The sequence below is a fragment of the Ischnura elegans genome, chromosome 5 (assembly GCF_921293095.1).
Source record: "Ischnura elegans chromosome 5, ioIscEleg1.1, whole genome shotgun sequence".
NCBI lineage: Eukaryota > Metazoa > Arthropoda > Insecta > Odonata > Coenagrionidae > Ischnura > Ischnura elegans.
The window spans coordinates 20,552,152-20,577,924 of NC_060250.1; the positions used below are offsets into that span (position 1 = coordinate 20,552,152).

Consider the following 25,773-nt stretch of genomic DNA (forward strand, 5'->3'; position numbering starts at 1 on the left):
CGAGGGAAAAGTAGCTAATTTCTCTCACTTTGTCGTCGCACTTTCCTAATATTCTTTTGACAAAACCCATTTTACGATTAGCTTGACCGGTTATTTCTCGGTAGTACAGGTCAGGGCCGGATTTAGGATGTGAGTGGCCAAGGGTCCATTTTGGTGGGAGGCCCAATGTGTCAGGATGTTGCATTGAACGACAATGTGGACGACTACATATTATCCAAAAAAACAACCCACGTTGACTTCAAATCCCCTCATACATTGTTTTTTTCTGATTTGGTGAGTTACCTCTATATCGACGGAAGGCTCATGCTCGTTTGGGGGCCCTGGGTTGGTGGATGGCTACCGTTTGATCCGGCCCTGGCAAAAGGATCTCATTAACTCATGATTATTGATTCTACACTCACATATTGGGAAATTTTCGTATCTAAAAACTACGTAAAAAAACTTGTGTGAGGTTCAGAGGATGCCGCATGACTATTTAATTCTTAACCGCTTATTTATTTGTCCAAATTTAATTCTTACCTTGCATAACCGTTTGGGCAGTTGACTGAGGAGTGATTTTGACTACCTTTTCCTTTGTCCATGCGATATATCACGGCCTATGCTTCCTCCCCCAAATCAAGGGCGTTTTCCTCGAAGTTCTGCAGAGCTGAGTTCAGGCAGAATACCGGGCCGTCCAAACTCTTGAGTTTACAATCTTGAAATTTTGGGGCGTATGTGTTTGTATTTCCATGTAAAACATTCAGAAGATAATTTATTACTCTACACCAGCAAATATCTTGTTGTTATGAGTCGGATTTGACCATTAACTATACTATAATTCTTTTGGTGTTATTGTTTCTTACCAAAATCAATTAACTCAATTAATTACCACATGAAAAACTTAAAATTTCCAATTTATGTAAATTTGGATAAGCAAGATAGAAAATATGCAGCGACTTTAATATATTAGCGAAGGTTTCATGTCGATAGTTTGGTACTCATCACTAAAAATAGGAAAACCGTTAACGGGGCAATCACCTTTCGCCTTAAGATCTTTTGAGGGAGTAGCCCTACATTCCCTTATTGGCTACTCGGTTAAAGCCATTTTTGCGGTGCTTGACTAAATTTATTGCGGGTATCACAATAAATTTAGTAACCATTGCTAAGCATAATGCTGTGATTATTTTTGTGATTTCGGTAATAAATAGTGCATTTTTTATTTTTTCAGTCACTATTTCAGTTTTTTTAAATCTATTACAATTTCTGATCTGGAATGAGCGCTGATTGTGAATTGAAAATACCCACCCATTCAAGGCCCACTTTCTATTCATATTCAATCAGCAAACTTAAAAGTGCCCACAGTACACATTTATTCCTCAGTGGCATAGTAAAGCGCTGCTGTGTTGTGCCCTTCCAAAAATATAATATGAAACCGTGGTAGCGTTTAAGCGTGCATTCTGAGTCAACACATTATCAACCTAATGCATCATCTCTGCGTGGTAATTTCAGTAAAACCGTGTGCATTTATTATACATATACACTGGAACAAAGATTTCATGAACATATTCATTAAAAACCGTATGAATTCTGTGATGACCCTTCCTATGAAATGGGAAGATATTATATATAGGCATTTCAAAAAATTAAACGTTTGTCCGTTTTTGCAATCATCGATGTACTGAAATACTATATTATTATTATATTTTTTTCTTAGCAATTTTTTCTGAACAATAAATATTTTTCTATCTAAAAACACCAAATTTGAAGGCACAGGAATTTAACGATGACGATCTACTTTCAATCATAAATAGCGTATTTTCCTCTTATGTCACAAAGTTGTGTGAAAATTGTTGCGACTGGAAATAAAGCATTGGAAAAAATTTAAAGTGTGTTCATTAAAAATTATTGAAGAGCACTTCTACCGAGAAAGACCGGCAGCTACTAATCATCTCTCCTATTTCAAACCTCTTTTACCGGTGATGAAATTCCATTTCGGTAGCAGCTATTCTTTGCCATCCGACACGTGCCCGGTGTTATCGGCGGCACGTCAAATGCGTGCGGAATATATCCCCGTGGAAAAAAATCACATTTTTTTCTTCGGCGAGGTTGGGTGCACACGCTTTGCATGTCTTGACTGGGGGGGTAGTAGGCGTCAGTGTTTCTGCGTTCCGCCGTGGAGCGCGAGAAGGTTTGTCGTTGAACGACGTGAGTGTTTGAACCCTCTGTTTATTCTCGGCGCTTCCCAAAACATTTCAAAGACTCGCAAGAGTGCAGGCGCCATCGCTTCACCCTTCCCACACCCCGGGACCGCCACACACCCTTTTGACCTCCCTTGTCGGTTGCATCTCACCTAATCACGTGCAAAATCGGTCGTTTCAGTGATGTCGATCACCGTTCACCATTCACATGAGTCAATTCCCAATGGTCGATCGTCAGCCATTGCTGATGTCAATCACGCCGATGTCGGCCACGACCGATATCGGCCACCATCTATGCCGGTCACTACTTTAGACAATGCGACTATGCGACCGATGTCAATCGCGACCGTTGTCATTGACGACCGGTGTAAATGTATATTTGATCAAGACTGACTTCAATCGAAACCGATGTTATTCAAATAACGCGGTATTACCCCTTTGCATTATGTCTGTTGGTGGGATCACCGTCATATAACAATGGTGATGCTGCATATATTCCTAAATGACAAAATGGCTTCTATTGTTATAACGAACTCTTGCCACATATAGTGCATACAATAATGTAAATAATGATATAGTAAAAATACGAAGGAAAATAAAATTTACCAAATTATAATATAGGTATGTGGTTTTAAACATGCCTCAATGAAATGAAATGCGTCGATGCATGGGGAGAATTGCATCGCAAAATTGTGTGTTGTACATCTCAGCTGTCGTTTGTGTTAGGAAGGGAGGCAATTTGTGAAGGAGAGCGGTGCACTCTACTTGCGATGATTGGTGAGTGAGACTCCGTTAATCCGAGGCGCGTATTGCTGGCAGCGCGCCACTTCCATATCAACCGAGAAATGGATCGTCACTACCACTCATGCCGTTTCCAGATGACTCAGCAGCTCTATTTTGACCATGCTGCGAGCATCTTACTCATGGTACAGTTCAGCATACCAGTACCCTTCTAGATGCGTCGCCATGCTACGCTTAGTCTTGAGGAGATTAATATTGGACTTGATTTGCATCTTCCGGTGCACACTTTAGAGTAGTAACATTTTTAATAATTGTGCACTCCACTTATAAGTAAGCATTCTTACTCCACTCATTAATTTTCTTCTTAGGATTATGTTAAAAATTATTTGAAATATATACATTATTTAGATACAGCAATGAATAACTGAGCAGAGAACTTTTACGGTGATCAAAATATAATGTGCAGAGATTTCAATTCCTCAAAAGTATCAAATGTTATAGTTATTAACTTCATCAACATAATGAAGAAATAGGTCAAAATACATATATTGTTTGAACTCTGCAAACTGTACTTTGAATTTAGTTTAAACTATGGTATTAGATGAAGGAATATTGTAAAATTACAGCTGCCTTCATTTTTTTCTGGATTTCCTTTGTATTATTCGTATTTACGATAGCAGTGTGGATTTTCATAAAAATGTGGGAGTTGGCAACAGAAATATTCAACGTTTTCTGTATCCAATATTGTGAATCCTATTTAGGGAATGACGACAACCATTTATCTTCCTCGAATCAAATGATCAGCCATTAGATTTCAAATGCGAAATATTCCCGAAGAAAAATCCCGCACCTTGATCTGGAGTCGAATCAGGTCTTCCACATCAGCGTCGAGTGCTCTTATCAATTACTTTACCATTATGTGCTCTTTCCTCGGTAAATTGCGAACGCCCATAGAATCAGTCGCGGATAACACCATTAAGTTCTCTTCTTAATAATTCCTGATTTTAAATAAAAATGTCCTCATTATAATTATTCTTTTTTGTATGTTATAATTTTTTCAATGATCCTAAAAAGAAAATTTCATTCCCTTAATGCGTGATTCGTGGACAGTTTTTACAAATATTACCATCGAACTTGATTCGAAATATTTACAATTTGATTCAATTTGCTCTTAAAATTAAACCTTATTTTTTTCCTTTGGAATTATCTGCAGGTGATTCAACAAGGCTTTATCCGAAAGAAAATTTTCTGGTATGTGAAATAATAGCATTAATTATTAAAAAAGCATTTTGTTACTGCTTATGTTATATAACTTTTTCATCGTTTGCCTTATCTCCTGTATTTTTATTGGTTTGGAAATGGTAAATGAACGCTGTGACATGTATCTCATGGGATCACAATTGCTTCCTTGTGCGGTGATTTTGCTCTAACCTTTTCTTCCTCCGTTTATTTTTCTAGGCGTGTGCTCCTCGCTACGTGTGGTTCACGAACACGGCGCAGCGTCGGGATCCCGTGGGGACGTGCTACATAGCCAAGAGATCTCTATCGGAATTCTCCGAGTACTCACCCTGCCGAACGAGTAAGTACCCTAGTCGTGTGCGTGACCCATTTCCTCTCCTGGTGGCTAAATCGCTGATCCTATTGTATAAATATAGATTGTAACGATAAAAAAAATGCTTTATTAGCATTACTATCGCAAACCTTGATTGATTTTGACGAATTTCACAGCAGTGTAGCTTGCACTAGAATTGAATTTTAATCCCAGAAGAGTCCGGGGTATGTTTAGTGAAACGTTTAATGAAAATCTTTGTTTTTTCGAACGACGACACTTTTCTAAATGCTGTTATTCCAAATCTAGATAAGTGGAATTATTTCCGTGAATATTGGTTCGATGATTCTACGTATAATACTGCCAAATTGGTCGACTTAAAACAATATTGTTTGAAAACTATACTATTTTTGTGTTTAGTCCATTTAGAATGTAATAATCTCTTGCTGATGTTATACGAGTGAATTACTTACCCTGCTGATGAAAATTTGATTTCAAGTTGTAGTATTATATTGTGACTTTGGAAGAAGAAATATAAAAAAAGATGTTTCTTGAATTACGCTGCGGATTGGGCCGGTGTGTTGCCTTGTACCATAGCTTCCTATCAAAGGAGTTCGGGTTAGAATCCCGGTGAATATTTTTCAGCGGAATCTTGAATTTTCCTTGTTTGTCGTGGAGAATGCACATCAACGGACACATCATGTCTCCCTAAATCATTTACATCAGGCTAGTGCCGGCGTCTGTTTTTTTTCTCCATACATTCCTTACCTTACCTTCTTTCTCTCTCTCTCTCTGAAGTGATCATTGCTTTCAGCCGTCTCCTCAAATTGCATGTACCAACTTCGTTTGAATACACCGCGATTTCGGATTTTCTCATACCTTTCCCACGAGAATGATATTTTCCTCCATGATTTTTTGCACTTCATTGGTCAGCGAATCGCTCTCTATAGACCCAGGCCAAGGTCATTCGAAAATTCAGCCAAGGATTACCTTAAAATATCACCCGATTAGTGGGATGAAAACGAAAATTGATCGATAATTGTCATTTGAGATTTAGTTAGGCAAATATTTTTTAAAACGCAAAGAACAAATCAATAATTTGGAAACCATATGATCGATGGCGTGGAGAGGAATGCGTGTGTAGTTTTTCATTTTTTTCTCCACCCCTTTCCGTTGCTTCTTTTTCACCCAGCCTCCGAGTACACCCCCTCCCATTCCGTGGCTATGAGTCAATGCCCCCCCTTTGCACAACAATCCCACTTCCAGGTACGCCCCCCTCCCCTTCTCCAAGTCTGGAGGCGGTCCTGACGCTAGTGGAAGTAAGGAACAAAAGACAATCGTCTCGTTCTCCGGAGAGCGGGGGCGTGCTGGGGAGGGGGAGGACATCTCCGAACCCTTATTTGGGATAAGATATTCTCAACACGGAGCTCCGATTGCCCCAACCCCCTTTTCCATCGAGCGAACGAGTGTCGACGTCTCCCCAAACCCTCTTACCCCCACTCCTCTTATAAACCCTTCCCCCCCACTCCAAAAATCCCTCGGTGAGATCCTCTCTTCCTTCCGAAACGTGGGTGAATTTTTTAAATCCATACCTTCATGGAAGTACCACATGAGAATGTTTTGATTTTGTGGGGAAGAGTTAGTCGATAAAATCTTTTTCCTACTTCACTAATTTGACAACTTAAAGTATACCGGGACTAACCACGGCATTAACTTTACGGAGGCACCAGCAATGCACAATTTGTACGAAAAAAATCCATAAAGAAAAATATCATTCACCTTGATCGGGATTCGAACCTGGATTCCCCGATTTCCGGTGGAGTGCAATAGCCAGTTAAACTACCGAGGCGTCATTCATCCCTACCGAAATTTGTGGAATGTACCGGACAACTGAGAAATAGCGCTTTGGTAGCTTAAATGGCTAAGCACTCGTCCGGAAATCGGGGGATCCGGGTTCGAATCCCGGTCAATGATTTTTTTCTGTGGATTTTTTCGCCCAATCACTACATCATACTTTAGCTATGTTTTGCAGGAAAATTCAGCTTATAGAAACTTACTCAAAATTAATGATTTTTGTATGTCTTTTTAATGAATACGACGAAAGGAAAAGTAATCAGATAATGCGTAGCGGATATACGAAACGTCCAGTGAAGTATTTTTTAAGCGCACATTAATTAATGGAAGGAGTGATGGGCTTCCGTCAGTCAAGTCGATGCGTGCCAGAAAGCGTTCCCCATTTCTCCTCGACACCCGCCATCTGAATGCGGCAGCGTTTTAAGAGACGCCCTCACAAATAGGCTTTAAGTTGCTTTTATTTCTGCGATCACTTGTTTGAAGTGAATCAAAGCCGCGGTTGTTCGGGTGAGTTGTTCGCTTAGGGGGTATTGACCCTGACTGATCCTTACTTCTCACTCAAATTGTGTTACGTTTTCGTGAAAGGTACACCTCTGCGGTGATTTCAGTAAGTTATGTACTTAAAATCGGTTTACCAACAATGCACTTTGCCAACGTGTGGCATTCAGTGATTCAATTGAAAATGCATTTTTTTTCACCAGATTCAGAAAGCTTACTTGTTTTTCCACCTAAAGCAATCCTTCTCTGGCCAGTTTTTTTTTTATTACTTAACATTTCAGCTGTCCATTCAGCATTAACGAGGAGAGATCATTCTTATCACTGCTGATGAATATATTACTGCGGTTTGCAGAATTTTTTAGCAACACTTACGTCGCATTTACATTTTAGTGTAATTAAAATTCTTTTTACTCCCTACTGATGTAAAGATCTTTATTTTCTGGCCAAACCCTATCTAGAGTTTGAAGTATAACACACTGCTATCAATGATAAATACTGCCCTTTAGTTATTGATCAATAATTGACAATTAAATCATTAGTCTAAAAATTGGGTCATTAGTTTCAAAATATATTAAGTTTATACTATTACAATTTCAAGCAAAATAATTCCAACAGCAATATTTTTAATTGTTAGCGAAATATATTATTTCCAACGGATGAACTATAACATGAAGTTCTGGAAAGAAATTACATGAAAATGGAGAAAAGATGAGATAAATTAAATGTGGTCGAAAGTAAGGTTCGTATTAAGTTAAAGGGAAGAAACAATGCTTCGGTGCTCTAGAAATTTCCGGTTCAACTTTTTTATTGAAAAGGATACTTTAATATTATTACAAGTTTCTTTAATAAAAAATATGTTGTAGTACTTACTTAAAATAAAGTATGTTGTAGTAATTTTTAGGTATTCTGAGAGTACCTTGCGCGTGCTCAGCGTGGGGGTGAACAAGAATTATTATTTATTCCTTTCCCCTCAGTCAATATCAAACTACGCGAAGGAGCGAATGTAGTTTACAGTTTTGATTTATCCGCCTTTATACGTTACTTATGATACTTGTATAGGGAACAGTGGCGCCGACTCCATGGGGCCTAAGGGGGCCCGAGCCCCCTCAAAGATTCGTTAGGGGGGGCTGAGCCCCCTCAATAATTCAAGAAAATAATTAAGTTATATTATGCTTTGGGAAAATCACAAAAATATATTGGTATTTTCCCATGTTTGACGATAGATACCTTTTAAAATGTATTCAATAATGTGTTAAAACAAATAATTTTAAGGTAGTAAGTAGGCTAACTGAAAACAAGTGGTGTGAATTATGATAGTGTTACGGTGCTGAGACACACTTTGAATTTAACCTCTTCCCGGGGTAAGACTCCCGATATGGGCCCCCCCAATATTTTTTATAAGTCGGCGCCCCTGATAGGGAATACTTGTGAACATGCGCTTTTACTGTAGGATTTTTCTTGTTGTGATTCTTATTTTTCTGTTTTCACCTTGGTATAAGCATGATTCATTGATGCTGCTACCTAGCCAGTATCATACCTAGGGAGCCAGGAACTGGGGACCCCCAAAATTGACGGAAAACTTTACCGTTTTAGCTGTACATCGCCCGCTACTGAGAGCTATCCATCTGCTACTAATATCCTACTCCCGTATATAATTTAATACATAAATATGTTATATACATACGCTACTTACTAGACGTATTGTTGAATGGGAGATGCGGGTTCGAATCCGCGTTTGTTTTTTTGTTTTTCACGGGGAGATTGATTCATTGTAGAAGTATATTTATGTGGATGCGTCCAAATTTCTGCCATAATGATTCACTGGCGTGACGCTCGTAGGTTGAAGGCGGTAAAATTTTACGATCCCTATACTCGAAGGAGCACCGTTATTGTGCGTCCTGTTGTTATTTCCATTCTTTCCCTCGCTTCCCTGATGGCTCTGTTACGCACACGTGTATACTGTGTGCATATGCGTGGGAGTGCCGGACCTTTTTTTCCACGAGCTTTTACCGCCTGTGGCGAGTGGGCGGAGTCGCAGCATGTTGGCTCGGGACTCCGAAAAGAACTCCGCCCGGAGAGGCTGCACCCGGGAGGGGTCAAGGGCGAGGGTCACTTTGAGATGGACGAGGATTTAGTTTTGGGTCAGTGCGGACAAGGGCCGCGGAAACTAAGCGGTATGGGGGAACTTCGACCACGGAGTGTCGTTGCGTTTGGATCCTTCGACCGGATGTGCATTGCGGGCTCTCAACCTCCGTTCAAATGGTGTAAAGATACGCGGATAACATAGAATCGTGTGCGTGAAGACTTCTCGGGATTTCCACCAGTTTAATTTGTTGTGTATCACCAACGCTTCAACGGACCGCTCGTCAATAGCTTTCTAGGTGAATGAATAATTTTGCCTGAACAAAAAACTTTGAGACGTAACTATAAACGGTCACAACAATAGGGATCTAGGTAATTCGGATGAAAAGGAGGAGCTCTATCATTTTTTATTTTTGTAATCTATATTATTATCTCGTTATATTTAAATCTGCCATTTCAACTTCTGGGAGAGGCTTGCCGAGGAGGCCATTGAGGCCATTTTTAATAAAAATACTTTTAATCGAGACACGGGGTATAAACTTAGCAATGCGTGAAATCCCATGTTAAAGAAAATAATAAAATGAAACAACTCCATTTCATCCTATTCATCTGGATCTTTCCGGTCGATCAGGAGTAACCTGATTTTTTTCAATTGTTTCTAGTTACATCTTAACGTGTTTTGTTCAGTCAAACTTATTCATTCACCCTGACGAAGATAGACGAGTCGTCCGTTGAATCGTTGGTGGTATACAACGATTAAAAGAAATTGTAATCCCGATAAGACTTCACGAAAATAATGCCGGGAGAGAATTGCTTCATACATTTATATAATAATTTGTATAATATTGGGTGCTTTCCCGGCCCAGCTACTAAGTAAAAACAAACTCTCGGGACTCCCAACGAGTTGTGAACGTTTCGCTTACTAACGTTTCGACAGTCGACTCGGCCACCGTTTTATTTTACTCCTTTTTCACTGAGCTTTTACAGCTTTTCCTATACTGTTTGCATCGCTCTTGGTTCTCACGGGGTTTCTGCCCATCGCGCAAGTAAAACGCTGTATGTTCTATGTGTAAATGCGGTATCAGGAAGCGTTTTTTGGCGCTGAGGTTGCTGCACAATAGAGCTGTCGGATCCTCTGCTATGGAGGAAAGGTAATTCGGTGTTGGTGAGGGAATGGACGGAGGCAGGGAAGTGGGATGTGTCTTTCGGGCTCCCCCGTGTGGACGAAGACCAGAGGCGTCGGTGTTGGCTGGAAACATCCACTCGTCGCCATCATCGTGTTAAGGGCGGGAGCGAAAGGATTCTAGAGTCGACTTGTCACGGACCACTTCATTCTTTACCCTCAAGGGGCCTCTTGAGGAAAGATCTCCGACGATAAAATGAGCTATAATACCCAAGGCCGGTCCCTGGCGATCTGAAATTAATGCGCTGGACGAGGCCACGCTTTTACAATGCTTGGTAATCAATGTATGCGTCAACGAACTTTGAATTTTCATTTTAAATAAGGTTCTGAGTATGAGTACACATTACTGCATTATCAGACATTTTCGTGTGGGTATGATTGAAAATGTAATAAATTCGAAATTATCTTTTAATTTATATTTTCTCTTGTAAGGTTGAAGACACGAGTGGATGAAGGTGATATGCTGCATTCTAGGTGATAGGTGATATTCTGCAAAAATACATATAAAATGGATAAATAAATTAGAAAATGATGTAAGAAACATTCAATTCCAAATGACAGCAAAACACCATCTTCGTAAAGATGTTGCATGTACCGTAAAAAGTAGCCTCGACTAATCTTCAACTTTAACTTTTCTCGGCAAGCAGAATTTCTAACTTACACCTTAATCTACTTATGTCTTCTTTATTGATAATATGACACCCTTATGCAGCTGTTAATAGAAAATACAATCGTAATTTGGTTGTGATTCTGTTATAGTTATCGCGAAAATGTAATCCATGTGAACTGTGTATGTTCTTAATAAAAGTCTACTTCTCGCGAGAATTGAACTGAACCCATCGGAAATATGGCTGTTGGAAATTCAAATTAAATGTGGGTGAACAAAAATAGTACAGAATTTTTTCTTACTTTTGGGAAAGACTTTGTTTACGGTTGCAGCAAAGAATCCAAAAGTGAGAGAAAGGGAGAACTAAGGGTGTAATATGGATACGTTATGGCCAAAAGAATGGGCCTCAGCGGAAGGGAACTGTATAGGCATTTGAATATTTTAGCACCATGATGGATAGGCATGATGTTAGATTTATGAGGTTAGAGAGACGATATAATGAACGCCTTATAAGTGTGAAGTACATGCATTCGTGGAGAAAGTTCCCCAGATGTTTTCGGGGCGAGATAAATCGGTCAGTGGGCGCTTATTGATGCGGAAAGGGTTTAAAGGTCGAGCTCTCCCCACACCCAATACCACTCATGTATACATGCATTCATACATGCATTTGCTCCCAGGCCCGTGTGTTTCCTTAACGACGCACCCCCGCCTTCTTCTTCATGGATGTGGCCCGATGCACCGAATGCTCCCTTCTGATGATCGCTTCTCTCCCCGCGTGATGAATGGACGCGAGGTGGAGATTTCGGCTCTCTAATCTATTGGGAGTTTTCCCCTCCACCCACCCTCTCCGTCTCGGTCATTGTCAGAGCACGCGGTCGCGCATTTATTTTGCTTACGACTTGATTTAAATTCTAAGTCTGAATCTCACCATTAGTTTCTCATGTGCCTCTGGTGCAGTTTCGTAACTTCTCCAATCGATTAATATTCAATTGATCCGTTGGTTTCGAAGTTTAGCAGATATGTGCGTTATTTACAACAAATCCATCAATTTTCGTGGCATAAACAATTGTTTTCTGCAAACGGTTAATGACAGATCTGGCTTTCTTATATAAAATTCCAAGTTATTCGAACGGAAACTACGGGACCACCAAGCGCTCAAAGTTGGGCAGCTTGATTTTACGCCCAAAAAACGGGTCCTTTTTCTCAGAAAAAATATTAAGTACAGGAAATAATATAGTGCCAAAATTAAAAAAAAATAATCCCCAACCAATAAAAAATAGTACACCCGCAAGCTCTTTTTTTAGATGCGGCAGTTGACATTACACACCGAATGTTTGCTATTAAGAAGTTTTATTAATATTATTGTTTAACATTTTATAAATTAATAATTCTTGTAAAATAATTAACAAAAAACTTTTTAAATTAAACTTCAAATTTTTCCGCCTTCTGAAATCTGAGGCCCGGGGGCTTGTTTCCCCTCTGCTCCGTCCTAGTTCCGGGACTGCTCTGGTGGCTCGTGATCCTGTGTTGCGAAGAAAATGGAAGTATACAGCAGTGAGTGTGCTTTATATCAAACCTGACGCGTGTATGGCTGTGAAATTCACACTAATAGTCATGAGAAAAAATTCCCTAAGTCCGAGGATCGAACCACGGACCTTTAGCTTTGGGGCCATTGCGCAAACCACTACGCTGTTAAGGTTCTTTAAGTTTTTCTCACGGCAATTAGTGTAAATTTCGCCGACGATCACTCTGCAACTTAAAAATAAACTACATTCGTCGCGAAGCGCGGCGTTAGTGCAAGAGAGGGATTCACCTTTCGGTAGTGGCTTCTCAGAAGCCTATATTTCCTCCCGTTGCCATTCTTAATGGATCATAAGGACCTAACACCTATTTATTCGTTTCTAAGGATTGACCGTAAATCGAATTACATCGTAAATTGATCCGTCATTATTTCAAGACCAGGATTCAGTGCAAATAGCGTCAGCGCACGTAAATTTTCCAATGCTAAAAATGTCAGTTGTTAACAATTAAGGCGGAAAAAACATTAACTATTGATTAAGCTCAATTTATTTAGGCTTTATAAAGTGGAATTTCGTTATATTGTAATAGAAGGTAGTTGCAGTTTTCCACAATACATAATTTAGTTTGCAAGACGCGTTTCAGCTCACAGAGCCATCATCGGGTACCTTAGTATGGTACCTTACCATCTGGTAAGACCTTTCTAATACCAGATGATGGACGAAATAAATTATCGTGGAAAATTGGAACTACCTTTTATTTTAACATAACTAATTACTTATTTTGCGAGTGGAAAAAAAATTGCGAAATTTTAATCTGCTCAGAACTCATGGCGTATCCTCCACTCTAGGTCGAACACATCGCAGAGCGGGGATTTCTGTGCTGCATTCAAATTGAGCCTTGAGTAATTTTGACGAAGTTGGGTTGGCAAGCCTAACTTGTGCTTCTGAGAGGTTGGCGGTGACCCTGTCTCAGTCAGCCGGAAGGGGTGGCGGGAAAGGGCGCGCGCCGATGCGTGTAGGTTTTTTTAGAAATAATAATAAACCCACCCCTTAGCGTTGAGCGGAGAGGGAGTTTACTCGGAATCTTATGGATGAAAAGAATCTTGTGCTTGCCACGTGACACGAGTCAGCCCGCTTAGTTCCGATGAAATATGCCCCACGTGTTATTATTTTTTGGGCCCTTTTTTGAAGCGAGTTTATTTTCAGCGATCCAAAGGACCATATCTCCACGGAAAATCTGGAAAAATTGTGGCGTCCTTTCTAGAAGACAGGGTGAGCGTTTTCTTTCTCCATGCTTACCGAAAGATGTAGTTTTTCTGCATTAACTTGTATTTCTAACATCATTTATTCTTTACGGATCAATTTTGAAAAAGGCATATCTGTAAATCGAGAATGATAGATCCCCTTAGCATGTCCGACATAATACTACAGTTAAATTTTTTAGATCAATGCAAAATCTATTAAAATTTGAAACGTTTCCTAATGATCAATTCTTTTGAAATTCCTTCAGTCTTACGTGAATTTTTCGTTGAATATTTCTGCTTCTACACTTATATATTTGGAGTTAATTTGTTTTGCTATGGCACCGGCATCTATTAAAAAAAAGTAAATAAAAATTCAATTTTAATTATGAGAAAGAGTGTATCCATCGCAAAATTTTCAGTATGTATGATAAAAATAAAATTGTTGTCAATTCTCACTCTGAGAAATTACATGTAATCTATGTAATGTGTATAATATGTACGATAATAATGTACGATATATAATCACGGGGGTGTTTCTATAGGAATTTCAACGCTTCAGCACTATCTTATGTGAAAAAATGACTAGGCTTATCCTCAGATAATATCTTTAGAAAATAAATTGTCTCCTTTGATTGGACTGCATCTTTCATTGGTGTCCCATACGTTTTGCATTGTATTTTCAAGGGAATATTATTTGCAGGAATTTATTTCCAAGTCTTCTAGCTAGCTTTATTGATGACTGCTAGATCATTTGGTAATTCGCTGTAATATTGCCATTCTCCTTCAATCCTATTGTCATTTGGTTTGAGATCATTTTTTTTAACTAAAAGTTTATTTCTTGTTTGTGTAAAATAATACCTAAAGGTTTTTTTTGCTGTCTTTTCTGTATGGTTTTTCTTTCGTCACAATTGATACATTCCGTGTGAAACGACCATCGAGCATTCTCCTCAGGGGTCGGTGGGTCGAGGAAAGAGAGGGACATAGGGGAGGGAAGCGGAGTACGGGGGTGAGAAAGACTCGTGTGGTGGAAAGGGGACGGAGAGAGATGGGAAGGTCTTGGGTGGGGAAGCCTTCGAGGAACGACCAGGATTTCTCGCTTTACCTAACGTGAAACAGCGGTTTTATCGCTCGCATGTTGTTTGCAACTGTTTGCCTGTAAAATGTATGATTTAAAACGCTTTCTCCGTTTAAAAAAACCTCGTGTATATTTTCTAATTATTTTGTTAAAATTGCCCATGTTTTGCCAAGGTATTTTGAGATTTTTACGAAAATGGCAGTTTATTCATGTCTTACTAATAACTAAAGGCTTAGCTCGCATTTGTGCAAATTAATATTTGGAATATTAACATTTTCCCCCTTTCCCGCTGTGTAAATTTAGGAACGGTTTCCTGTGAGTAATTTAGTGAAAATTCCTCTGAATTTTGATTTGACTCTTCTTTGAATCATTTTCTGCTTCGGAATTATGTACAATATTTGAAACAAAATTTAATTTCTCGGTGAAAAAACTCTTCATTGAAATAGCAAGTTGCATTAAATGAAATTAATTAATTGAGTTATCCGTCTTAGAATTCCCTATTTCTCGCTATTCTCCAAGTCATCGGCGGTTATTTTCCTTGAAGTATCCACCTATTTGAGAATGACAATAAAATTGTTAACGCTTTCGTAATTTGCTAAATATTCCTTCATGACGTTGTGTTAACTCCTCTTTCAATAATATTTTCCTTCTGCGTAATGTGATTTTGAAATTAATGTCCTCCAATTTACAGATTATTTGCCAAATTCATCCGGGATTGATATTAATTTACATTAAAAAGACGGCCTTTGTATCGTATCGACCTAATGCATTTTTAGTAGTGTACCATATTAACTTATGGACAAGCTTTCTGTTATGTTCTGTTCTCTAGTAGTATTCTGTTGCTCTAGCAATCAATTAAACTTATGACTGCCCAAATGATATTGAATCGCATTATCACGAGGATACTCAGACAATAGAATGTAGATATAGAAACAATGAATGCCAAGGCAAATACTAAAGTCAACAAGTTCTCTTGTTCCACAGTAAATACAATCAATTGATCAATTACACGTTAATGCAATTGTCAATGAATAAACGTGTGTTTGAGGAATAATTTTAAAGAAAATCTACTCATTTATCTATTATGCTAAAATAATCTCCCGAATAACTTGTCACCCCTGTCTATTGAGAATGATCTCGAAACCAATAAAATATGATGGAAAAATTAGGACATTTCACTTACGAAGTGTCAAGAAATCACTCTAAATGAGCAAAATCAATGTTCAAGGAAAGCAATCTAAATATTGGTTATTTCTGTCTTTGACCTCCGTCGGGGTAGCCGAAAAATCTGAAGCAGACCTTGCTTATTCAACTGTATTCCCTCCAAGAACACCTTCAAAACTTTTTCCCTCGAAATGTTTACTTCGAGAATTCTGTACATTCGTTTTTTCGTGCTTCCTCTTTCCGTGCTCACTGCTTGCATGCCTTTTCGGGCGTGTGGCACTTTATTTACCCCGGGATTAAAATATTTTCCTCGATACCTTCGCCGCGTGGCTATGCTGGATCCCAAAAAATAAAACCGTGCTACTTTGTGTACAAAAAGTAGAACAGATTTTCTTCTGTTCAACGCCTGCCTCGCGATCACGTGCGGTAACAAAAACCAAATCCCTTTTAGCAGGACACGATGTCTCAGGAGGCGGAGCAGAGCTCCAGCACCCTTCGCCCTGAATGGGGAAAAGAATAAGCATGGGTTGGGGACCCTAAGCGTCACCCCCACCCCTCTTTCTCGTGGGGAAGGGAATCCTTTCCCCTCCATGCTCACAAGTCCAGATTGCCCATTCTCCCGTTGTTTTGAGGCGTTGCGTTGCTAGGATGAGAAGTCGGTTGAGCCTTGGGACTGGCAGGGTTTGGAAAAAAACAGAGGCGAAAGGAGGAGGTCATGGAGGAACCAGGGTTATGGTCCCCTTATGTCCCTCCCCAGATCCGTGCACCAGACCGGAAGCAGACCCTTCCCTCAAACCCCCTCATTTCCCTGAACTACCGCCCTCAGACTTCTCCCTTCGATATTTTGCTTCTTCCCCACACCCCTGAGCACATGTCTTCCCCCTCATCCCCCCATTCCCACCATCCAGCCATTTGTAGTCGAGCAGAGATTCACACCCGTTCTCACTCGAAAAATGAAAACAAAAACCTGGACAGTGCTTCCAACGCGTCCAGAGTTTTTCTATGTAACTTTTTCCTAACGACTGATTGTCGAAGACATCCTGGGGACAATTATCAATGCGGCATGCATCTAGCACCCTTGATTTTATTCATTAATTTATTGAGTCGGTGGTGCTCGGGGTCTTCTGATCAAATATTCGGAGCGATTGACGGAATTCAACTTGAATGCGGTGTCTCCTTTATTCCGAGACTTCGTTTTCTGAAACTCCGACTCCGCGACAGCCTCGCGGAGTCAATTGGTAACAATTTCGGTAACTTATCCGTGGACCTCCTCCCCCTTACAGCTATAACCATCGCCACCCCTTGCAATAAATGCTTTTGCTAGAATTTTTTTCGGGAAAGGTTTACAAAGGAATTACATGTTTGGCTTTCGTTTGGAGTGGCTTTAATACATTTAATAAAAGACGACCTTTGTTTCTACATAGCTCATCATCACATGGTAAAAACACTCCCATTTAGCGCATAGGTATGTTTTTATCGCCTGTATGTTTTATCAGGATGTTTTAACTTGATGATTAGGTACGTACTAAGTCGAAGTCCCCTGTTTTTTAATCATTTTCCCCGGACTTCAAAAATGTTCCTCCATGGTTTTGGACTCCACCCACCCCCAACCCCCGCTAGAACGGAATTCCTGGCTACACCACTGTACGAAGTTAATTGCTTTTAAATAAAGCGAAAGAAAAATACGTCATTTTTTCCTCTTTCCTAGTCGCTCCTAGTACATTGATGCATCATCAGAAATAGGTAGCTACTTCTTATTTCTCAGAGAAATCAGCTTCTTTTCTATAGATAATTTAGAATTGATGTATAAAATAATGACCCAGGCCCCATAGTAAGCGAACAGAAAATGGCAAAAGTGGTTGAGTAGGTGGAATTCGTTGCTCAAGGAGATATTTCTGCAGGATGTGAAGGACTCTAGCGTCCAATTCGTTGATTGCTCTGGCTCTTCATTCGAAGAGCAGGATTCGGCAGGGGGCGTGAGGCATTAGGGTCTCTCTCGCCAGGGTAAATGGTCTCGTTGAGAGCGAGCATTGATAAGGCGCCGAGAGGTCAGTCGAGTGGGGCCGCTTTTGATGGGATTGATGGGAGGAGGGCCCCGCGAGACGAAATGGGGCCCGAGGGCCACTCTCCACGGAGGCGATAGCGGCCCCACGATTTATGGGTCGCGATAGGATGCTGAATTTCCTAGAGAGAAGTTCTGATAGCGGATGAAGGACCTCATGTCGGGAAAATTAACGAGCCCCCGAGTCCAAATTCCATTCGTACGTCATCTTATAGGAGGGAGTGAGGCGCATTTGACCACCGTGTGTTATGCGTCGGGCATTTTCGTGTCTCAAGGTCTCGGAATGATGATCGCCCCTTATCGTGCTACCTCCCATTTGTTTAAGTCTCCCGCCGTTGAATAATGTGATTAATTTGAATTCCACTGAAGGAATTGGTCTTCCTAAGTAATTGTGGATAATCCATTATGCACGCATCGGGTCACGAGCGATCATCAGTGTGGATTATTGATACTCTTGAGCGATTTCTGAGAGAAAAAATTGTAATAATTGTATTATTTGGTCATTGTTTTCCGTCAAAACCCATTCAGATATCTCGAACCTTTGCAAGTGGTTTGGTTATCTTTCGCCAGTGTCGGCAAATCATACACTCAATTGTGAATTAGTGAATCTCATTAACAAATTTATTTTACTTTTAACCCACTCAGTGGTTCAATCTCCGACTTAACGCATTATACTCCATTATTACGGCTGACACCAGCTCCTTTGCTGCATAAATACCTTTTACTAAAGGCTGTTTTACACGGGGCACGTAATTGCGCAATCTGACGTGTGAACGAAGGCGGCCTAAAATTGTATCGTGTAAAGCGGTGAATTGCTAGAAAACATGCGAGAATGCGTAAATGCGAGACGGCAACATAGCCCCTGCTCTAATTTCAAGCTCGCATTCTCGCAATTTCAACATTTTTTTCAGTGCTAACCATTGGAATGATGTGTCCTGTGTAAAACGGCCTGAAAAAGCGATATAATTGGTGTTACCAATTCCACCAGCTTAATATTGATGGTTTTCTTTTACAGTCAGAACCATAAGGCCGTTTTACACGAAACGAAATTAGAAAAGGGTCTATTTTGCCATTTAACGTCTATCTACATTCTCGCATGTGTTCCAGCAATTCATCGCTTTACTAGACGCAATTTTGACTACGCCTTCGTACACACATCAGTTTGTGCAAGTACGTGCCCCTTGTAAAACATGTTCCAATACAAGAACTCCCCAACCTTCATACGTTCCAAATACTTGGTCGTAGGTCGGATTGGTCGTAACGCGGAAGTGAAATGCATATGTATATACTAGTATTATATACTATTATATGCATATAATCTACTGGCCAAATTCTAGCTTGAAATATCAAGGCTCAAAACGTTACAAGCGGCATGCGCCGTTAATGAATCAGAATAATTTTCAAGGTCTAAATCCCTAAATTCATCTGAATAATTAAGACACTACCGTTATTTTTGGCAGAGAGCAAAGAGGTGTTTCCATTTTTTCGGATGTGTTATCAGCGTAGCCTTACTTTGGGGGGCAGCCGGACCCGAACTTCGTAGTGCGCCGCTTTTTATCCGGTGTCGCATTCGTTTTTTCAACGTCACTTGCTAAGGAGGCGTCAAAACAAAGAGACCGCGGTGAAGACGTCTGGAAAGAGAGACGACTCCCGGCCTTACCGCGACCCCGAGGCCGCAACCTCTGTGTGTCCCGACGGAGGCGGGCCCGGCCCATCCGGCATCCACAGAGTCAGTCCCTCGCCGGGCGGCCCGGCGGCTCGGCGAAGGGGTCTGCGCCACTTGAAATCCAAGCCGACCCCTCGCTGCGACAGCTCACTGCTCATTTACAAGCGGTCGCAGTGCGCGCCTCCTGGCGGCGGCAGGGGGAGGCTTCAGGCCTCTGTCCCTCGCTTCCAGTTGTTACATTTTCTTATCTCGGGAAGAGCGTGAGAGGGGCCAAACGAACCACTTACGTGTTTTCGAAGTTGGAGTGGCTCTCTTCACCGCACAAGTGCACTCTCACTAAAGGCAATTTCTCAAATACGGTGTCTCCCTCTCCCACCCAGAACGATTTACTTACTTGGATCACCCTAATGCCAAGCTGCCTTTTGTGCAGTGTCTTATTATAATGAGGTGTATCCATAAATTTATTTCGGAGGGCTTGGTGTAATGGAGTCCGAAGTGAATAAATATATACAATTTTATTGATAGAATTATTCAAAATTTTGGAAATACTCATTCATAACCAGAGCAAGGCATCACACAAATACGGTTGTGTTAAATCATCGCATACAACACATATAGAAAGTTGAAAAAAGGGGAATGTGTATCCTCTATAGCGTCCAATCTGGCCAGGTGCCTGATTAGAATGATAGCTAGTGCGATTAGTGGATCATAAATTATTTTCCAATGATTACCACGATTCGATAATCATTTTGGAGTTGTTTATCGGTTGTGATAATTTCCAATCAAATCAAGAGAATCGATAGATTTTTTTAAGCACAGCCGATTTTTTAAAACACAATTATTCCCTCAATTGTTGATATGTAATTGAAACTAAATTCTCAATCAGATCTTATGGTAGAGAATCATTTTTCCGATAGGTTAAAATATTATCACGTCATTGTCTAACCTAAGGTTGGTTTAAGCGCTTGCGAACAAAATTCGCTCATTTTAATTCACTTAGCGCAAATTTCCACTTTATTTTTGTGCTGTAGATAATGTTTCTCCCAGTAGAATGGTGGCCTCTTTAGAGTTTCAGGTGACTGAATCCTATAAAGTAAAAAATAAAATGTTGACATATCTTTAAGGGTACTATTGTATTTATTTCCTCAATTGATAGTCGTAGAAACTTTTCCATAAGTGAATCTGGAAGTCTCTTTCGATGTGACTGCAATTTGCCCGAAAGGGAAGGGAGTTCTGGTGAGACTCTACAGGACGTAAAAAAAACTTAGTAAGGCGTCGCCACGGCACGGGGGAGATTTTACGGTTTTCTTGTCGGGTGTAATTTTGAGAGGAGATTTCGGTTTTACTATGGCGATCAGAATTGGACTGTCTGGGAAAACCTCTTCCGCGAGCCCCTTGCTACATTTTACCTATTACCATCCATTGAAAGCCTCGCCGTTGAATACCTACCTCCCTCATCCCTTATTTACTTGAAAGTAGCCCGTCAAAGTGTCTGTTTTTGAGAAATATATTTATTTTCTAGTATATTAGGGCAATTTTATTTATCATTGATGAAAATGCATTTAGTATGAATTGGTATCCTCAAATTTCGAGTACTTTATTTTTTTAAACAGGGGAGCGTGGAAGCCTAGTGGGTAGAGCGATTGGCTGCTGGATCAAATCCCGGCTGAAGACTTCGAATACCCACAAACAAAATCCTCGAAGTGCGAGGTGGCCCAAGGAAAGGAACTGGATCCCTGCCTTATTTGTGCATTTCACACGCCTGTGGTTCAGTTGGGGGTGAGCTCTACCCTCACCTATCCAAACCAACTTTCGGGTTGAATTACTGAGTGAATTAAAAAAACTGAACTCGTCACAATTCATATATGTAATATAGCAAAATAATAACAGCAAAACCTACAACTTGGAACTATATTAATAAAGCTTCTCATGCTGTTATTACATGAAATGTAAATTCTGATAAACTTCTTCCTTAATTCTATGTTTAAATTTCCCGCTGTGAGTAGATCTTTCTTTTTGTGTAATGCTCCCTTCGCTTGGGCTATTCTGCTGATGATTGATTTCTTACTTCTCCCATCGCTAGTGATCCTGCTTCCCAAATAACAGAATTCATCTGCCTCTTCCAATTTTTTGCTTCCCTATTTTAATGTTAGTCGTGACTTCTTCTCTTTTGCTGCAAACTAATATCTTGGTTTTCTTTGCGCTTATTTTCGGCTGATTTATACCAATTTCCTTACCCATATTAACCCGAATCTTTTTCAAATCCTGGTTAATGCGATTAGCCAGGCCATGCCTTTAAATGTGGCCAACCAAGCTCTACCGTCTTCTCCTTGTGGTTTTTAGAAGGCTCTTCTTTTTTCCCACTCTTCTTGTCACTTCCTCATTACCTACTTACTCTGTCGATCTATTTCATCTCCATCAAAGGCGAGTGATACGTCGCGGAAAACGATAAAATACGTCCGGTCAAGCGAGAGCGATGTTAGTGCTCTGAAGAATTACACAGGTCAACAGTGGTTTTGGTGCCGGAGGTTTTAAAGCTGATTCTAAGTATAATTGGGGTGCTGAATCCAAATATGATATTAGTTTTTTCCTGTCAGCTCTAGTTTTCCAGATACAGATATGTTGTTACTTACGTAAAAAAATGTTCAATATGATGATATTACATAAATGATAAAACCCACAAAATATAAAGACTTGATTTATTTATAGGAATGTTAAATTACCTACAATTACAATAGTTTTACAATACAATTGAATACAAATAGTAACATTTTTTACTGAAATAAAACAATTTAAAGAAAAAAAGACGTAAAAACGTCACTCAAGACTACGGAAGCTCCTTTTGCGCGATTTTCTTGCGTGCACTTTGTTAAAACAGTCTCGTTTTAAGCACCAGCAGTAATCTGCAATCATATGTTTATTCCATCTTCCTTGGTAGCGATCTTACATTGTTTTGATTTCCTGGTGAAATCATTCGCCTTGTTTTTCACTTGTGTCGCCTAAATTTTCAGGAAAACCGTCTAAGTGACTGTGTATAGTGAACTTTTATGCTAATATTACATCCAAGTGGTTTAAAGTTGGAGAGCATATTGTTTACCAGCTCAATATAATTTATCTCGCTTGTGATTTCCCAGAAAAAATTTTACTACCTAAACAAATGAAAGCCAACTGTTTTTTTCAATCTCATTCAATGGCTTGACAAAAGCAGGATCCTTTGTAAGTTGTCTGATTTGTGGCCCATCAAAACTACCAGCTTTAAGTTTTTCTATACTTATCTGCGGCATTTTTATTCTAAAGTAGCCGAAGCATGGTCCATCCTTGTCAAGAACCTTTACAAATTGCTTCATTAAGCCTAGTTTAACATGAAGGGGCGGTAAGGTGATTTTCTCCCGTTCACCAAAGACTCAGCAATAATGTTTTTACCCAATAATTAAGTTTTCTCTCTTTGACCACTCCTTCTTAATCCAGTGGTTTGTCTGTCCCTGCTAGCACAGAGGCACCAGAAACAAGGATATTTTGTGCTGCTAAATTACTGCCCAAGAAGAAAGTTCACCAATTTTAAATCTACACAAATCACCTAGCGATGTCCCTAGTATTTTATCTTCTGTAAGGCCAATACTATTGTATCATATTCTTCTTTCATTTCAGTTGAATGAGCGATTGGTATTGAGCCAAACTTGTTAGCATTGTGAAGAACACATTTTAAACTACGCTTGGAGCTATCAATGAACAAACGTGAATCACTAGCTTCGTATTGCGGTAGTCCCATTCCTTTCAGAAGACCTCTAACGTCTAAACAAAATGTAAGATTGTCTTCTTGAGTAAAGAGGGGTAGCAGATCCTTTTCAATTGTGGGATAAAAATTAATTTTTGTACCTTGTTCCATTAAATTCTTTTCATGCATCCTTGAAGCTAGTAGTTCAGATGCTTCCTTCGGTAAGTTCAATTCTCTAACAAGGTCGCTTAGTTCATCTTGATTAAATAGTTGAGGATTTGTTGATACTGCCTCGTAGTCACTGTCACTATCGTCAATAGAATCAGGAATGTGTTCACATGGCTCATATTTATCCTCACATACATCTCGTAATGTCTGAAATATTTGGATCGGGATTTCTTCTGAATGGGGTATCGGGTGTCTAGCTGAAGGCAAATCTGGATATTTCCATTTGCGGCGATTGTTTCGATTAATTCCCGAAACATTTACCATGCAAAAATAACAGTCGTCAATATGGTTTGTAGGTTCTCTCCAAACCATTGTCACACCAAGCTTTAAAGTTTTCCTTTTTCCTGTAGTTCAATACCGCTGATGTTCTGTGCATGTTTTACACACAACATGCGGTGCCTACTTTTTACCTTGGTTACCAAGCTGAACACCAAAATATCCTACGTATGCACGTTTCACAAAGTCTGTAATGTTTTTCCTATTTTCTTTTAAAGTATATTCCCCACAAATGTAACAAAACACATCACAATGATTTACACAGCTTCTTCGAATTGAGCTCATTTTTAGAGGCTGCTTTACAAAAACTTTGAGAATTTGACCATTTGTTTTCGGAAATCCCCTTACTGCTTACTTACTCCCGCCTCTCCATTTTCAAAGACACACTCTCTCTTTACCCTATACCCCCTTTTTTACTCTTCTCCACTTATCTGTGATTCTTCCCACGAGTCGTTATTCTACAGTTATGACTAGGGTCCTTTTCCACCGTGGGTTTCCCACATCCCTTAGTTGTATCTTTTCCCACTGCCTCCGCTCTGTACGCCTGTCTCCCCCTTCTTCAAACACGCCAAATCCTCCCCAACCCCTTTCTCAAAGGTATAAAGGTGATTTTCAAAGTAAATACTGCAGAGTGATTATGAATTAGTTTATTTATAGATTGATTTAAATTTGAAAAATATTTTCTGAAATATATCAAAAATTTGGAAAAATATAACCATAAAATGCGCCGTATCTAAAAAAGTAGAGCTGTTACATAAAAACGGATATCATATTTGGATTCAGCACCTCTAATATTGTTAATATAAGCTCAAAAACTCCCGGCACCAAAAAAAAAGTTTTTTTTTGTTGGCCTGTGTTATCGTAGGCTTTCCCGGCGTACAGAATTGTGGTAGGTTACACGGGATTTCCACCGGGTCAGGTTCTCCAACTCCATCTCGGCCGACGTTTCGATGGGCGAGTTGTCCATCGTCTTCATGCCCTGAACCTGACCCGGTGGAAATCCCGTGTAACCTTCCACAACTCTGAAGAATTAATCCGCTCTGCTTTTTCCCATCGGTGTCCGTGCCTTCTGTTTGTTTCCCTTCCAGTCCAATCTTAATGGCGCACGATTGGATGAGAGACAATTCAAGGTTCTCATCCCACCCGACACTTGTTCCTGCCGTTGGTCTCCGTCGGTTAGCAGGAAGGAGCACTCTGGATGCGAGTGAAGAGGGCGGGATTTACGGGGAACGGCGGGGGGTGTCCCCGAAGGAAAGTCTCGCTGCGACGACAGTCGAAATCCGAGAAGTCTGTCCTCCCCCCCCCCCCCCCCCCCCCATTCCCCTCGCTTCTTTTTTATATTAATCAGTGATGGACAAGAGTGGAGGTAAAATTATCCTCTATCCTCTCGAGGCAAGGTCATGTGAAAAAGGGTGGTTGAGCATCAACGACAAGGCCGCAGCAAACGGGGGTGAGTGTAGGGGACCGAACCCCCCTTAGAAATGTTGGAAAGAACAGTTTAAGGTATCCTCTCTCCTAGTGAAATCTCGGATTGCTGTGTTGACCTGAGTGTTGACTTCCCACCCAAACGGTTTGGGTGCAAATTCCGGCGATTGCAGAGGTATTTTAGTTACTGCCCGATCCCTGGTTAAGTGCTTTGTGGATGGCACTTCAAGTACAGAACTCCGTCCGTCGGATGGGACATTAATCCGTGGTCCCCTTGACGCCTTCGTTAAGAACAGGCTAATGGCTACGCCAGGTTTCCTTCCACCCTTTCATCCTTAGCTTCCCCAATGGCTCAAATGACCTAACCTGTCGGTCGCCTCCAAATGTGATTCCCCATGGCCACTATGCGATCTTTGGGACACCGTTTTAAGCCAGATGAGGTAAGATGAAATATCAATGCCATGTGTACTATGTGGTTCAAATTTTGACTGAGTATAGCAGCTTTCCTCCGAACCTATTCTAGTTGTGCGATACCTAATACTGAAAACATATAATGTTCGATAAAGGCCGTTTTACACGGGGCACGCACTTGCACAATCTGGCGTGTGTACGAAGGCGCAGTCAAAATTGCGTCGTGTAAAGCGGTGAATAGGGTAGTTTCCTTCATCAAAGAAAACGAAATGCATTGATTGCGATTCGTTACCCAC

General features: G+C 40.3%; 1 protein-coding gene across 3 annotated transcripts in view; it reads left to right on the top strand.

The window, feature by feature from the left end:
* LOC124158555 (integrin alpha-PS2) overlaps positions 1-25,773 on the top strand; it is a 345,664-nt gene that overhangs the window by 278,936 nt on the left and 40,955 nt on the right. For all 3 annotated transcript variants that reach the window (XM_046533706.1, XM_046533707.1, XM_046533708.1), the window contains one exon: positions 4,377-4,497. In XM_046533706.1, coding sequence (XP_046389662.1) covers positions 4,377-4,497 — 121 coding nt within the window. The remainder of the gene's footprint in view (positions 1-4,376; positions 4,498-25,773) is intronic.